Raw genomic sequence first — 16,150 nt, forward strand, 5'->3', positions numbered from 1 at the left:
GGGGTTCCCGAACCCTTTCGAAGAGAGACAGGCGGGACTGGAAATAAAAATAAAAATAATAAACGAGTTAGATAATAACGACAATAAATCCGGCCGGGAGCCCGGAGATCAGATCTGACGTGGGAGGGTCCGTGGATACCACGACCCCCTATATCATACATCTCGTACCATCTAGTACGCGGCCACACACGCTGCCCGCTCTCCGAATGTATGAAGGTGCATAGGCGTGTGTATCTATATAGGCTACTAACGCATCCCAGGACATCGAGAGGACATGCTATCCCCATGGCCTAACGACGGAGCAATCCTCCCGTTCGGTTGCGAGAAGGCTATCAACACCAAGCCCGAACCAGCTTGACTTCTCCTGTTTCCTATTGTGTGTATTTACTAATAGACGTCGACGCGGCTTCAATTTTTGTCTTTTTTTTTTTTTAAAAAAAAAGCCTGCCACGTTGCTCGAATTCTGGCTTGGGTGGTACCCACGAATACGACACAATCTATATTACACACCTATTCACACACATACCTGATGATTATCGAACGTATACACGCACACATGCATACATACATTCATGCGTACATACATACGTACACGCATCCTACGCGCGCGCCAGTGTCGCTGGCTGGAGAGCAGGCGGATTGCTCAATCAGACGTGGATCGTCGACCATCTTCGACGAACCATCGTAGCCCCCCCTCTCCCTCGTCCCCCTCATCAAACCCCTCGGTTCCCCCTCCAATCACCCACGCAACTCGTCATCGAGCCTGGTCTCTATCTCTATCTCTCTAGAGCTCTCGAAATCCCTCCTTCCAACCTATCGCAAGTGATCGCCGGCCCGATCGGCGCCAGGCGAAATCAGCGCGCCTACGTCTTAGATTTCAGTCACTGTGCATGTAGTAACAGAAGTGATAATAGCCATTGCGTACATATGTGCCTACATACATACGCATGTTTGGGTTGCATCAGAACGCCATCCTCGGGTTCATCCGTATCTAGGGTGACAAATCTCGAAAGCCTGCATGGTTTGGGTCTCTCGAGGAAAAGAGAAAGAAAGACTCAAGAGTCGAAAAGCCTCCGAAGACAGACACGAGACGAGTGATATTTAAAATAAAAGGATTCGACGATTCGGTGGTGGCGAGGCCGGGGGGCTGGGGGGGTCAGCTTGGTAGCGGTGCCTCCAGTCCAGACGAGATAGTCTAGCCCAACTGCTGTGCGCGGGTGAGAGGAGAGGAGAAGTTTGGACAAAAGATGATCACAGGCTAGGATCAGGAACACCGGACGTCATCTAGGTCGGCGGCGGCGGCGGCGGCGGCGGCGGTACGTCCACGAAATGACCACAGATGTGGTAACTATACGAGGAGAAACGCGACCAGGTCGTGAGCACACCGGCCGCCTCCTGCTTCGCCGCACACGGCGGCCATTTGCACTGCCACGGACGGTCTGGGTCCTTCTCTCTCCTGGACATATGGGCTTGATTCCAATGCGCCTCATTCATATGCCGGGCGACTTCTTGTGGTTTTTTAAACGCCTCGTGTTTGTAGTATTCACACGTCCGAATACCACAATATTTTATATGCATTGCCTGGTGTCTTGGCTCGTTCACGTCCGGTATCCACTGGCTGCACCGACGACACCAGACCAGAACCGGTTTACTTTTCTTTTTCTGAGTTGGTTGACCATCAGCTTCCTAGGCCTTTTCGTCGGGAGCAACACACATTATACGCCCAGAGAGAGATGAGGGGGGGAGGGTGAGAATAAGAAACTGCAAAGTATAGACATACCTTGGGTTTATTTTCATCTGCATCACTTTCGTCTGGATCACTTTCATCTGAATCATTTTCATTTTGGTCATTTCCTCCGGGACCGCTTCCGCCGGGCTGCCAAAGGGAGCCCATTCCGTCGTTCACCAAAGCCTGCGAGCCGACGGCGTTCGGGATCAGACTAGCCAGGGGGATGTCGAACAAAAGCTTCACCGAGCCGGTCTGGCTATTGAAAGCAATGCTTTCAGATTGCACTTTAAACGAAATACTATGGATGTCAGTACGAGGATCGCGTCTACGGCAGCCACTGCAGGCAAGGGCAGTCAAGGGACCCAGATCAGGCTCCGGGACAACATACTTGTTCAAAGTTGCGGGACCAGCTCCGCCCGCGTAGGACGCTAGATTGCCTTGGTTCGAAAATATTCCCGGACCGCCGGAGAAACTACTAACGGAGCCATTAGTATCGAGACGGGGAGCATCGCGGCCACGTGATCCGAGGATGCCGTGGTTATAACCGATCGGGCCATGAGAAAAGGGCACGATTCCGGCGTTGTGGCCGGCGATATGGCGTCCACCGGTGTGCATGAACATCGGAGCATTGGAAGAAGAACCGGCGCCGGATCCATCGCCGTCATCACGGTCGGCCGAGACGATAGTCCGCGGCAGGCCGGACCCGGCGAATGTGCTGTTTCCGATCGGGATGATGCCCGGCGGAATACTAACTCCGGTGATGGCGCCGTTGTGGACGGAGAGGATGGCCGGCGGCATGCCGGGCCGAGTGAAATTGCAGTTTCCGGTCCGGACGTTGGGCGGCAACACGCTGGGCCCAAGGGTAATGCCGTTTCTGGTTGGGATGTTGGGCGGCGACACGCTGGATCTAAAAGTGATGCCATTTCCCGCTGAGACGTTGGTTTGGGACATGCCGGGCCCAAGAATGGTGCTGCTTCCCACCGAGACGTCATGCTGCGTCATGGCGGGCACGTTTGGGGTGCCGTAGCCGGCCAAGGCGAGGTCACTTGGAATTGTCGGCGTGGTGACTCCACCGACCAACATCTAATAGGCGAGGGAACGGTTAACTCTCATGTCCTCTTCGCAAGGAACAGACCAGGCGCAGAACACGCAGCCGTCGACGGCCGCCCTCGGGTCCTCGGTGCGGCCAGATACGCCGGACCCGAAGACACGGGAGCGAGAACGGGAGTAACTTACCGGATCGATGACGCCGGGAACAAAGCCGGCTACGTTCTCGGGGGCGGCCCAGCGGGCGGCCGTGTCAAAATCATTGGGAATTCCGTGCCATCCAGATGGCATACCCATGCCGAAACTAGGGGTTTCCTGTCCAGGCTCTGAGCTCTGGATAACGACGATTAGCCTACCGAGCAAGCCCAGGCCGAGCTACCACGGAGCAGGTCACGGGGACGGGGGCAGAGGGGATATCTAACTTACGAGTGGCTCGTTCACGTAATCCTCTGCCAAGAACTCCTGGAAAGCGTTTGCCTAGAACCGATGATTAGCTCCCATGTGCCCGAGGTGGCGAGCCCGGGATAACCTACGTCAGACATCTTGAGAAGAGTGGATGGCCGGTCGAAAGAGAAAGAGAACTTGATCTTGTCTGAGGTCGGGTTGTGACGGAAATGGGCAGTATCTGCCGAGGCAATGATTATGGCAGGAACGGATGGATGAGCGATCGAAAGAGGAAGACAGCTTGATGGTATCTTGGGTCGGGTTATGACGGAAATGAACGGTATCTCTCAAGGAAACGATGATAGCAGGAACGGATAGACGGATGGGTGGTGGAAGGGAGGACAGCTTGATGCTGTCTTGGGTCAAGTTACGATGGAAATGGACAATGTCTCTCGAGGAAGTGATGGTGGCAGGAACTGATAGATGGATGAGTGACGAAACGGAGAACAACTTGATGCTGTGCTAGATCAGGTTCCGATAGAAGCGGGTTGTATGTCTCGAGATCTTGATGGCGAGAGGAAAGCAGGCAAGCTATGCGGGGGAAAAGAAGAGTCACAGGTGAAGAAGAGGTGAGAGAGGAAGGTAGGTAAGTTGCATGGGAGAGAAGAAGGGTAGTAGTAGGTCAGGAGGTCAGGAGGAGATGGAGGAGTTAGGGTTTGTGTGCCCAATTTTTTTATCTGTGGGTGTGAGAAAATGGTTTGTAACATGGTGTTATATTTGAGGCCTGGGCGGCGATGATGGTGTCCTTGATGGTGCTGGTGAGGCGACGATGAGGGTGACGATGTAAGCATCGCCCATCAGGGTTGTTGTTGTTGCAGATACCAAGCTGTGGGTTCCGCTTTGGCAGCCCTGGCTTAAAAGCGGGCCAGGGGTATTTGAGTCAGGACCTTGTAATAACCATGTGGTCGTTATTCGGGAGATCACAGTATCACAGCCTTGGTGTCTATATGATATTGGATCCAGTTAGGGGCTGTCCTCACTGTAACGAAGGCGGTGAGAAGCTGAATATACAACTAGAGATGCTATTGCTCTTTGTTCGCCTTGCTTGGAGACCATGCCGAGCTTCATTGACACGTCTACAACTACAACTGGGGCTTAGCTCTAGGCCCACCCATTGCTATTGTATGGACTTGACCCGAAGAGAATCTCTATGTTGGCCTGTTGTATATGGATAGAAGCTCTTTGGCTTGTGCCACCACTTCGGGTATAAGTCTGATGGTAAGATGGGTAGATATGAGGGGAGCATTAGAAGTGTTAGAAGCATGTTGGAGAAGAGTCAAGATTAATAAGACCTTACCATCCGTTTTTGCTTGCATACATAGAGAGGTTATACGATGGTTGATATTCTGCCATGCCTACTAGTTCAAAGGGGGCAGCATAGGTTACCATCATCTCAAAACGGGCTCTTATCCGCTTTGCTAACAAGCTCCGCTGTTAGCGTTTCGGCTTTCCGCTGGACGGTCTAGCCGCTTCTTGTGTCTCGTTTACATTCTATCGGTAAAACCATTGTTGACTCGCCGCTCTATCGGCGGAGAACACGCCAGGCTCGTGAACAGATCCCATCGTATCCTTTTATCTTAGCAGTGAGTGCTATAAATACTCTTGTTTTAGACGCGAGTAATACACACAACTGGAGTTAAGGCCCTGTTGTCAATTTCCTTTTTGACGCTTTGACCGAGGCCCGTATTTATCCTCCCTTGTATGGCCTCGATAGCTAACTCCGTTAAGCTCGCGGGCAAAGAAACGCGTGGCGTTGATTTAGCCTGCCGATTTTCCGTTGTTAGGAGAATAGAAACTAGGGACTTCTACTAGGCACGCCCAAACCCCGGGGGGTAATCGTAGACAGCTTCGGCAGACCGGGCTATATAACGTTGGGACAGTTTACTTTCCCTCCGCGATTAGGGGACGACCATGAAGTTGAAGAGTTGACACAGCTCGGGGACCTCAACCATTATCGCTTGACGTGAAGATTAGGGCCGGGTCTGATCTCACGGAGGGCCATAGACAAGCTCTCTGGTTTTGGTAACTGGCGTAACTACCGGGGCGATGACTGACGATATCTGATAGACTATGCATGAGGCAATAAACAGCTAGACGGGGTCCTGTATTAGCTTCATGGCTTTAATTATCTCGGTCGGCGTCGAGAATTAACTAGGAACTACTGAGCTATCGGAAGCCGTGATAGGCGAGATAACACAACATTTATACACGACGTCGCTCTCTAGGCTGTCTATGAGTTTAAAGACTATTCGTATATGTATATTATTGGCACGTCCAGAGGCGAGTGTTTTCACATGGTTTGTTGGGGTTAGTATATAGTTATTAGCTTTTCGTAATTATTGACCTTGGTCTGTAACTACGAACCCTTGTCAATACAAGCAGACGATCGGTTAACTAGAGAAGACTCTATGCAGGTGGTGACTGGTGGATGGTGCGGGCTATCGAAGAAGCCCAAGATGTAGAGTAGGAGACTGGAGTCCCTCTCTGTGTGTGCCAGATTCACGCAGATAACTAGGCAGTTAACTGCACTCCACCGGTCTGATGGTGAGCCGATACCAGTAGGGATGGGGATGAGGACTTAACCCAACCCAAACTGTATTAGAATAGGCTGTGCTAGAGCTGGCTGGAGTTTCGACTCGGATTTGCCTGTGCTGACTCTCCCCAACACCCGTTAAAGACTCTAGGTAGGCATTGACGCTAGATATACCTATTGAGCCACTAAAGAGCGACATTGTTATCTCCTACGGGTGGGTGTCACGGCGGTAGGTTGCACAGCAGAAAGGAGATCCCTCCGTGCCCGGAACGTCCGGCTTCGCGGTCCGTCGCGTCGGGATCGGAGAGGCATGAATTGTGTTGATATATGCGCAGGTTCCATGGGACCAATCCGAGTCTTCAGAACCAGGTCTGCTGCTGCTGCTGCTACTGCGGGGGAATACGCGATAAGTATATAACTGCCTGCGTATATGCGGGCGTATGCGTGTATTGGGTACATGAATAGATTACATATATATATATATGTGATATATGATATATATGGCGGTATCCGATATGCAGCCTATCGCGCATCTTGGTGGCGAGTTTGTCGAAGAAGGTGTGGTCCAGCCACCACATGACGAAGATCGTAGAAGGAAGCATCCCACCGTGGTGCAGATGGGATGCGCCACTCTCTGCGGCACTGTGTACCTCTAGGTACCTAGGTAGCTACTAGTAGGTAAGATTAGATGTAGGTACCTAGGACGGGAGGTATGGAATACTCATGTACCGCTGTTACCCGTTCCAATAACTCGCTTAGTCATCGGCTCGGCTCGGCTTCCTACCGAATACCTCATCACCAGGAATTCAACGTTCTTTCACACAAAGTGCGCTTAGTACCCAAGAATGTATATAAATCCCGTCACAGTTTTTTCCCTTCCTCCCTCAGTGCCGTGTACGGGCCTATACCACCTAAGGTAGTATATCTCCCTCTCCCTGCAACCCCCCTTTCTGCTGCTGTTGACGCACTGCGCCGCTACACGAGTACAAAATACGGTAGGTAGATTGCAGGTAGTACATCCGTTATTTATGAGGTAATTGTCGACGTACTGTTGAGGGCACATCTGGCGGGCAAAAAAGAAAGAAAAAAAAAAGATCCCCCTCAAGAGCTCACCGGGCTGGTGCACTACTAGTATGCTAAAGTCGGCTTGTAGCTGGTACTCGCGCACATAACCAACAGAGGCACTGCGCAGCTCTTGTATGCCTTCTTACTCTGCCCCTATGTCTTATTTATCCGGCGTCTCGATGTGGCCTGGGATACCCAGCCCAACTTATCTTTGTGGTTTATTTCTTAACCGCCCCAGCTCGCTAGGCACGGTAAAAATTTGCCTGAAACATAGTCGACTGTGCGGATCTCGGTGCTCTGCAGCGGGAATGGCACCAACCTGCAGGCTCTCATCGACTCGTGCGCCTCTGATGCGCCCGACAGCATACCGGGCAAGATTGTCAAGGTGACGGTGAGTAGGAAAGGCGCCTACGCTACGACGCGGGCTGAGAAGGCCGGCATCCCCACCGATTATTTCCATCCGGTCAAGGATGGATATCAGACACTCGGTGAGAAGGACGCGGGGAAGTTGAACCAAGCTCGTCTCCAATACGACGCCACAGTGTGCATCCCACCCCGACCCAGCCCCAACCAGATAGTCCCGTGCGCGCCTAAGCAAGTACGACGGCGCCGGCGCCGTCGAGAGGGTCCATGCTGATTTCCATGCCAGCGAGCTCGAGGACGGCACGACCGGGATCGTGATCCGCTACGTGGTCGCCGAGGTCGACCGCGGCGAGCCCATCTTGGTCCGGAAGATCAAGATCGAGGCAGGCGAGAGCCTGGAGGCGCTGGAGCAGAAGATACGCGGGCACGAGCACGGGCTCATCGTCCAGGCGACCGCCCTGCTGGCAGAGGAGATAGCTTCCAAGAAGGCGTCCAGGAAGTGAGGGGAGGAGGGGGGGGGATCCGTCAGTAGCTCAGGGGTCCCAACTCGGGCCACCAGGTTCCACCACATAACACCTACTACCTACCTACCATACACAGATACGGCTCCGTACAGATGTAGATACTCACTTCTCATGCCACGACATGGACGGTAGGTTGTAGGCAGACTTGGGTGTAGGGAAGTACGTTCGTTGGTAGGTAGGTAGTACATATAGAGCTTGGAGAGAGAGGGAGAGGATGGTGTGGACCGTTTCGTGGGATCCGATGACGATGAGCTTGCCTGCTTCGGGGATGATATATCTTGGGCAACGGATGGGGGGGGGGGATGAGGCATCCACTCAATCTCCGAGATTTTCTGGTTCGTCAAGCTCGATAGATGCGTACCCGTGTGCGTGTGTGGTATGTGCGTACGTGAGAGATTATATAGGTATACTGGGAGGTAGTAGCAACATAGATGCAATACCTACGCCCACACACCCTTTCCGCCTATACATGCTCCATTGTCGGCGCCGGCATGGCCTACCTGCCTGGGCGTAGGAACTGAGGTAGGGGTGGTTTATGTAGGCTCGCACACATTCCGTCCCCCCGGCCCTCCCCTCTTACCAATCCATCACCAAGCCTTTCCGCCTTTTTTTATTTAATTTGTGCATCCACCACTACATGAATGGGTGTACAGGCTAGGAAAACCGGTCTCCGAGGACGAGACGATCGCGTGCACGGTCTTATATATACGTATATATATATACCTGTAGGCATATGAGGTCGGCTTCCGGTACGACGTAAGGCAGTCTGTTGGGTAGTATGAAGCACCACCACCTTACCTCGGTGTGTGCTTAATGTATTTGTGTGTATATGTGCACACATATATGTTGAGAGAGGTAGATATCCGCCGAACGCAGACCGCGTAAGCATGTGAGGCATGTAGTATATGTGCACGTAAGAGAGGCTAGTTGGGTGAAGCGTGTGCCTACATTTTTTTTCCGTCTGGCCCTCTCAGTGTCCCATCAACCACCGCTCGCAGTCCGCGTTCGGAACGGAATGAGGTATTATTCTGGAGGAAAAGGGGTCTGGAGAGGGGCCGCCGTAATACGGACTGGTTGGTGATCCCAGAGCCCACTGCGTGATCAGGGGACTGCGACGGGGGCGGCCATGTTCGACCCTGCAAGAGCTGAAGCGGGCAGACGTGAAGTTCCCTGACGATGGAGCTTGGCAGCATGTGCCGCTTTGGGCAGGATTAGCGCCGAGATCCATCCACGCTCACGCTCACAGGTCAATGGCCAACGGGTCTGCTCGACTATGTCAGTACGCATTGCTACCATCGTGCATACCGGTTGGGTTCGGGGGTCCTACAGAGATCTATCTGATGCTACCTGCTGCATACATGGTGCACATAGTGCGCAGTCGCTCGTAGCCACACATCTCATTACCGTGCAGCCCGCCATGCTGCGACGCTCTCTCTCTCGCGCGCGGTGGCAACCGAGCTGCCTCCAGGTTGGGTAGCATTCCTGCTACCTCACGCACCCGCGCGCACTCGCGCACAGGCAGGGTGGCCTTGGTCTTGCAGCGTTCCCGCCTGCGGTCAAACACGCCGCCGTCGACACTGTGCGCGACTTCGACTACCCCTAAGCACCCTTAAGTCTGGGCGGCACGGAGAATAGCATGGATGCACCCATGTGCGTGCAGATACCTATATATGACTACGGGCCAAGATGCCTGCTTACTTACGTGCTCATACATATATGTACATACTCGTACCTGGGCACCTCCTAACCGGCCAGGTAATCACCTGCCTACACCTACCTGGTTAATCTCTTAAGCGGAAAGGAATACCTGCTACGTACATACACGTACAACACCGTCTGCGCCGACCGCACTACCGATAGTTGCGCTCTATCGAGCTGCTTCGTGCTCGTAAAATAAAAAGAAAAGTCGCCTGTGCTAGCGGGTAAGCACGAGGCTTTTTTCGCAGGTCCGCCTTCCTTTTGATCTGATAAGCACAGGAGCACCTAGGTACCCAGGTACCTAGGCATACATCATAGGTGCACGATGTACCTACGTACCTGTCAGCCTGTACGGTTCCCGCCAATCAGACGCGCCCGGCCCCGCCCTGCCTCGCAGGTACCTGGGTACATGCGCAGCCCCCGTGCGCCTAATACGGTAGGTTACCTGAGAATTGGTCCAATCCCAATTATTACCTAGTGGTGAATTGTTTCCCTCGCCCGGCTTCCGTCTCTCCTCCTCCTCCTCCTCCTCCATCATCTTTCTCGCCTCGCCTCTGCTAACTTACCTACTATTTTCTCGCCCTCTTCCCCTTTCGTCTTCTTGCCTCCAGACGCGACTCGCTACCAATTGACCAACTTGACGTTTGTGTCCGACCTAGCTAGACTAGGCTGACCGGAGCTCGTCCTTACCTCTGACCTATTTATCTCTTCTCTTACCTCTTCATCATCTACGTCATATACTTCCCGCTGAGCGGCCGCCAGTATGTCTCTGGACACCAAAATCCCCCACCTTCCCAGCGGTTCACCTTCTCGCCGCGGTTATCTCTCCTTTAGCCGGGGCAACTTTCTGTTGGGAGACGAAAGTCCGCCGCCCATCACGGCGCGAGGGCAAGGTGCCCTCGCCCAGCTCCTCAAGAGCCGCTCTCATAGCTCGCTGCATAACTACGGCGGCACCTGGCGAGGCAATGCGTTATCCGGCCACGATGATGAGGAATCTGCGCTGCTGGCGCCCATGTACCCGTACCCGCACTCCGAGCTGGACGACGAGTCGCATCGCCGGTCTCAGCTGGACGAGCGCCGGCTGAACCAGCTCCTCCACAGCTCGCCCATGCGCTCCATGCGTTTGATCGGAAACTCGAATCCCCGGTACAAGTGGGCGAGGTATTGGAAGACGGAGGAGGAGCTGAGTAGCATGAGGAAGCCGATTCGCGAATACTACGAGCGGATTAATTATCTGGTTCAGCAGTATCTTTACATCGATCGGTTGCTGGATAGTAGTCTGCCCCACGATCTGTTGAACGAGTATAACAACCTCCCTCATAGCTCCTTTAAGGACATTCACATCCCGGCCACCATCTCCGAGGAACATCCCGGTGCCATCAGCATTGGGAAGGGCTCGCCCAAGAGCGGGTTCGGCAACAACGATCCTGCTGGCAACCTCAACTCGCTCACGAACCTTTCGAGCTTCCGAAGCAACGGCATCGACCCTGCTACCGAGGAGGAAGACGCCAAGGACGTCGTCGTGCAGAGCGTGGCGAAGAAAGTCAAGCGTACTCCCAAGGACATATATCGTGCAATCGAGAGCACTCCCTTGTTCCTCAACAACGACGACGAGGATGACCAGTGGGATGGCCCGAAGCCCGAGATCCCGTGGCTGGATGAGGACGAAGTTGACAGCACCGACCGCATTGTCACGCTAGCCATCTACGTCAACTTTGCTGCCAATCTGTTTCTGCTCCTGGGCAAGATCGCCGTGGTCATTTCCATGTCCTCCATGTCGGTGCTCGCTAGTTTGGTCGACGCGGTGCTCGACTTCCTGTCGACAGTCATAGTGTGGACCACGACCTGGTTGATCTCGCGACAAGACCAATACAAGTATCCGGTGGGGCGGCGGAGGCTGGAACCCCTGGGCGTGCTCGTCTTCTCGGTCATCATGATCACTTCGTTCGTCCAGGTCGGCCTAGAATCGATACAGCGATTGGCCTCGCCTAAGCACGAGCTGATTGAAGTGTAAGCAATTGAGAGTCGCCGGGACATGGGCATAGCGGAGCTAATCGACCTTTTTTTTTTCTTTTAGAGGGGTTCCCGCACTTAGCATCATGCTGGGGACTGTCTTGATCAAGGGACTGTGCTGGCTATGGTGTCGCCTGGTGAAGAATTCGAGTGTTCAGGCACTGTAAGTCACGGCTACCGTTCATTCTCACGTATGCCGTCATCTAACGATACCTGCTTCAGAGCTTCGGATGCGATGACGGATGTGATCTTCAACACGGGCTCTATCCTCTTCCCCATCGGTAAGTCTCGCGACGCGAATGACCCGCGGCAACAGGCTAATCGTCACCGCAGTCGGCTTTTACGCTAAGATTTGGTGGCTGGACGCCCTCGGCGGTCTCGTCCTGTCGATGGTTGTGATTTTCAACTGGTCCGAAACTTCGATGCAACATATTAAAAATCTTAGCGGATTCTCCGCCACCGCCGATCAGCGAAACATCCGTGGGTCTCCTTCTCCTTAATCTTCATTACTGAACCCCCAGTCAATCCTAACTGTGGATATAACACAGTGCTGTACCTCGCGATGCGCTTCGCCAAGACCATCAAGCAGATTCAGGGTATACAGGCCTACCACGCCGGCGACAAGCTCAATGTCGAGGTCGACATCATCCTAGACGCGTCCACAACGTTGCGGGATTCCCACGATTTGTGTGAGAGCTTGAGCTACGTGCTAGAATCGGTCCCGATTGTGGACAGGGCATTCGTCCATGCCGACTACGCGAGTTATAACTTCCTGCCTACGCACATGGAACAGCAGAGCGGTTAGACGATGGGTATTTTTATCTAGCAGGGTGTTGGGGTAAGCGCAGTTCGCGTTGCGGAAGAAAAAGGCATTGCATAGATTGGCAGACGGGCATTTGCATATATTGCATGGTCATAGTACGGAACGGATATATTGGCAATGTATGATACTGTACCTAGAATTTCAGTTCGCGATGTGCATGTTCGGCGACATACTCTGCTTGCCGGTACGTCGCCAACCCATACGCGTATAGAGATGGGGATATACGAAGACCTACGTCGTGTCTCTCAGGTCCTGAGAACGGCCCGTTTCATTTGGAGGGCGTGTGGCTAATGAGACTAGCGTTGGAAAATGGAGTCCATTTAAGCGAAGACCAACGTCAGGTATTGGCTCTTTGCGGCGATTGGGGAACCACGGATGCCCTGAAAGTGTTCCTGAGATATTCTCCATCTGTTTAAGAGAATAAATAACCCTGGTTCCCTAAGAGGGACATATGAACCGCAGGGTATGATATGTAGGTATAGATATATTGGGGCATGTATAATAATTAAGATGATGAGACAATAGTAGGGAATGGGTTAGAAGGGTCTAACTAAGCGTCTACAGCCTAACTCATCTCCATCTCCATCTGTAACTTAGCTCGCCCCTATAACGACCGGCGTGTTCGTCCTTGGCGACGATGAGGAATGGAACAAAAAGGTGGTCGGTAAAGGGGCAGCTATGGATGGTAGCCGAATGCTGTCGCTTTCAGACTGAACACACTCAGTTACCTATTGCTACATAATGTGTCGTCTATCAAATAGGCCGACCGCTAAGGAGTGGTGTCAGCCCATGATAATTGGGAATTGTGTTTATCACATATTGTATTTCGGCTCCCTCCACGATCGCTACGCAGTCTGAAAGCTTCATATACACGACCCTCCCCTATTCGTAACACACCCGAGACAACCTCGACGGCTCCCCAAAGCAGGGGCCGATGTAGATAGTCTATTTCTTTCTCGCTCACCTAGACTTTCACTTAATATAGCCGTGCCAAATTTAGGAATTCTCGTGTGTTCTTAGATCTACCAACCTCAAGACAGGAAAACTACAATGGGCATCTCGCCCGGGCCGCCCCCCCCCCATTCCAAGGTATTCGAGCCAAGTTCGCAGGCAGACAACGCCGGTCACGGTGTCCATTTAACGAACTGGGGAGAAATGCAGTTACAAAAACGGAAGAATAAGGCTGCCTCCTATTCCCTTTCCCACGTTCCCGCAGCATTTTGCCCGGTCGCCTTTGCCGCCATCGACGAGCCCCGATAAACGGCCAATGTCCCGTCTTCTTCGAGAGTCTCAGCCCCGGGGCCAACGACTGATTCAGACGGTCCTCTTTCGAGAAAAGGGGGGGGGGGGGGATGACTCTTATGCAGACGAACCCGCTAGGGCCCGTTGCCTTCGTCTAGGGGTTCGCACGGAGAGTAATGGACCAGGCCAATGTTAGATATAATGCTAGACATCTATGGATTAGCAGGACTGCCCACCCGCGCCAGAAAAGATAATTGCAATTGGTACGGCCTTCGTCCAACTTCTCTGGATAGACGAGCAATTCACCGACGGGATAGCTGGCTCTTTAAGCAACCCCCCTTAGCTTATGACAATTTAGATTCTTGGATCCCTGCGTCCGGAGGTTAGTTGGAGTAGAGAGTATGTTTCTGAAAAGTCCCCAGGCGATTGCCACGCTCAGGATATAATACTGATACTGGTAACCTGCGGGCTGGTGGAGGAGAGGGGGGACGAGATAGGGGTAGGTAGTCGGGCACCCAACATAGTTACTACGCCCAATATATATATATACATATATACATATATATCTATTATTATAAGAGAGTAATAATTACTTATAATTCGAAGTAGCTCGTTAGCATAGTAATAATTAACGGCTATAGAATATACCTTAGGACTAGGCCCGCCGCTCTCGCGCTATTAACGCTAGACGCTAGCCGAGCTTATATCTCGGGGGGCCTTTTCTAGAAAAGAACTATATTACCTTTTCCGTTTTCCGCTATCCTAACTCGGGGCCGTAATATCGCTTTACCTAAGGATATTTTATTATTACGCTACGGGTAAACTATAAAAGTTACGGGAGGGCTAAGCGTTACTCGGTTAACGGCCGATAATTTATTATATACCTCGTTCGCGGAATAACGTAAGTTAAATAGATATAAGGCGATTAACGTAGCGTTTTCTAACCCGCGGGAAAGTAACGAACCGGGTAGTTTAATCGGCCGGGTACGGGGCGCTGCGGACGCAACCTGGTCCGGCTGGGAGGGCGCCCCAGTTCGAGTCCACCCGGTTGTCTTCCTCCAGACACGACGCGATCACCTGCTGCGCGAGTCCCCCCCCCTCCCAGCGCCCCGCGTAGTTGGGGAGGGGGGGGGGGTGGAAATTGGTATGGGCTGGGCCTTGTTTTTTTTTCCCCCCTTTGCCTTCGAGTGACTTCGTCCTCTTTATGTCTCTTCTACGTTTGCTTTTTCTTCAGCATCATTCCTATTCACTCTGCCGTACTCGCAACCTCTCTCGTCAACTTGCCTCTTTGACCCAGCTCCCGTTTCCAGCCAGCTCCACGTGAACCTATTCCTGATGTTCCTTAGACTATGGCATCTCCAAATACGCGGTGTTTGGCATCGGGACTATATGGCCTAGCCAACTCGGACGCTTCTCTCTCTATTCCTAGGCTAGAGTCCACGGTTGATAACTCCCCCTAGCAACGGAACTCGAGCGAAACCCGTCCTGGAGTTTCTCTAGATGCTGACAAGTCAAACCTGAGTTTTCACAAGTGCAACGAGAGATGGAGTATGCTATTATTGTTCTAACTTGGTCGATAGCCCCCTACTCTTTGCCCCTACGTCTACCACTACACCCCCTGCCAAGCCGAACCAGCCAGCCCAGAGTGCCTTTGCCCATAGGTATAAATAGCCGCAGAAACGGGTTCTGCCCCCACTCCGTGTACACCGGGCCTTGCCGGCTCCACCTCCTTGTCGAATTGCCGATCAACGGCTATTCTCCTGAGTACTATACGCGTCCCTGTGTTGCTAGCGTATCACTGAAAAGGGACATCACTTTCACATATCGGACGAGCGGCTTTCTTCTCACCAAGGGATAGACGTTCAACGGTTCATTGGACAGACGACTCTTCTAATTATCTTCTAGATCCAGAAAAAAAACAGCAAAAAAACAGAAACATACGTAACCTACCGTCTTCTACACCAGTCCACTTACCTCGCCCCTAACCCGTCCCGCCAACCAAGAGTCCCAGCGTAGGCATATATAAAAACACTTCCTTACCACTTACCTCTTTGCACCGACCCGTAACGTCGCTGCCTCACCTCGGCGGTCCTCTCTGCTCCTCCCGCCTCTGCACCCACGCGGCCTCGGCGAACAACCCTATGTCTTCGAGCAGGTCGCACACGTCGTAGCGCTCTTCGTCCTCGTCCTCGTCCTCGACGACGCCCCCCCGCGGCTGCGGTTTGACCCGCGCCGCCGCCGCCGCCTGGTCCCGGTCCTCCTGGAGGAGGACCTGCTCTATCGCGGCGAGGTACTCGTCGACGGGGGCGTAGCGGCAGAACCGCACGACGCCGACGCAGATGCGCGCCCACGTGGCGGCCCAGTCGGCGTCGAGGGTGCCGGCAGCCTCGCGGAACTCGATCGTGCGGGTGTTGTCGCTCGCGTCGCTGGCGTGGCCGCGGTCGTGACCGTGGCCGCCTTCCTCTGCTGCTGCTGCTGCTGCTGCTGCCGCGTTGTCGTCCGGGACGGGCACGCCGTCCGTGAGCCCGCTCGGCGAGTAGTAGTAGAAGTTGTAGTTGAGCCGCGTGTCGGAGCCGCACAGGAGCTCGCCCGCCGCCGCCGCCGAGTCGCACGCCCAGATCTCGGCCAGGCCCTCGCGCGCCGACACCGCCGGGTGGCCCGGGCACGCA

The 16,150-nt window shown here is 53.4% G+C and overlaps 3 protein-coding genes across 3 annotated transcripts; 2 read left to right on the top strand and 1 right to left on the bottom strand.

Moving 5' to 3' along the window:
* Positions 1 to 1,584: 1,584 nt before the first annotated feature.
* GGS23DRAFT_272126 (uncharacterized protein) lies at positions 1,585 to 3,249 on the bottom strand. The gene has a single exon (XM_051512450.1). It carries the CDS (start codon positions 2,810 to 2,812, stop codon positions 1,679 to 1,681), a length of 1,134 nt encoding a protein of 377 aa, XP_051375157.1. The 5' UTR covers positions 2,813 to 3,249; the 3' UTR covers positions 1,585 to 1,678.
* A 3,019-nt stretch (positions 3,250 to 6,268) lies between these two features.
* Positions 6,269 to 7,684, top strand: GGS23DRAFT_593196 (uncharacterized protein; the record flags this gene model as incomplete). The annotated part of the gene is made up of 3 exons (XM_051518008.1): positions 6,269 to 6,397; positions 7,093 to 7,400; positions 7,468 to 7,684. 3 exons carry the CDS (start codon positions 6,269 to 6,271, stop codon positions 7,682 to 7,684), a joined length of 654 nt encoding a protein of 217 aa, XP_051375158.1.
* Positions 7,685 to 9,426: 1,742 nt separating this feature from the next.
* GGS23DRAFT_550742 (uncharacterized protein) lies at positions 9,427 to 12,809 on the top strand. Its single transcript, XM_051515303.1, has 6 exons — positions 9,427 to 9,627; positions 9,683 to 11,413; positions 11,481 to 11,579; positions 11,639 to 11,697; positions 11,750 to 11,896; positions 11,965 to 12,809. Exons 2-6 carry the CDS (start codon positions 10,167 to 10,169, stop codon positions 12,219 to 12,221), a joined length of 1,809 nt encoding a protein of 602 aa, XP_051375159.1. The 5' UTR covers positions 9,427 to 9,627; positions 9,683 to 10,166; the 3' UTR covers positions 12,222 to 12,809.
* Positions 12,810 to 16,150: the final 3,341 nt, after the last annotated feature.

The sequence above is a fragment of the Durotheca rogersii genome, assembly GCF_024521655.1.
Source record: "Durotheca rogersii strain YMJ 92031201 chromosome Unknown GGS23scaffold_3, whole genome shotgun sequence".
NCBI lineage: Eukaryota > Fungi > Ascomycota > Sordariomycetes > Xylariales > Xylariaceae > Durotheca > Durotheca rogersii.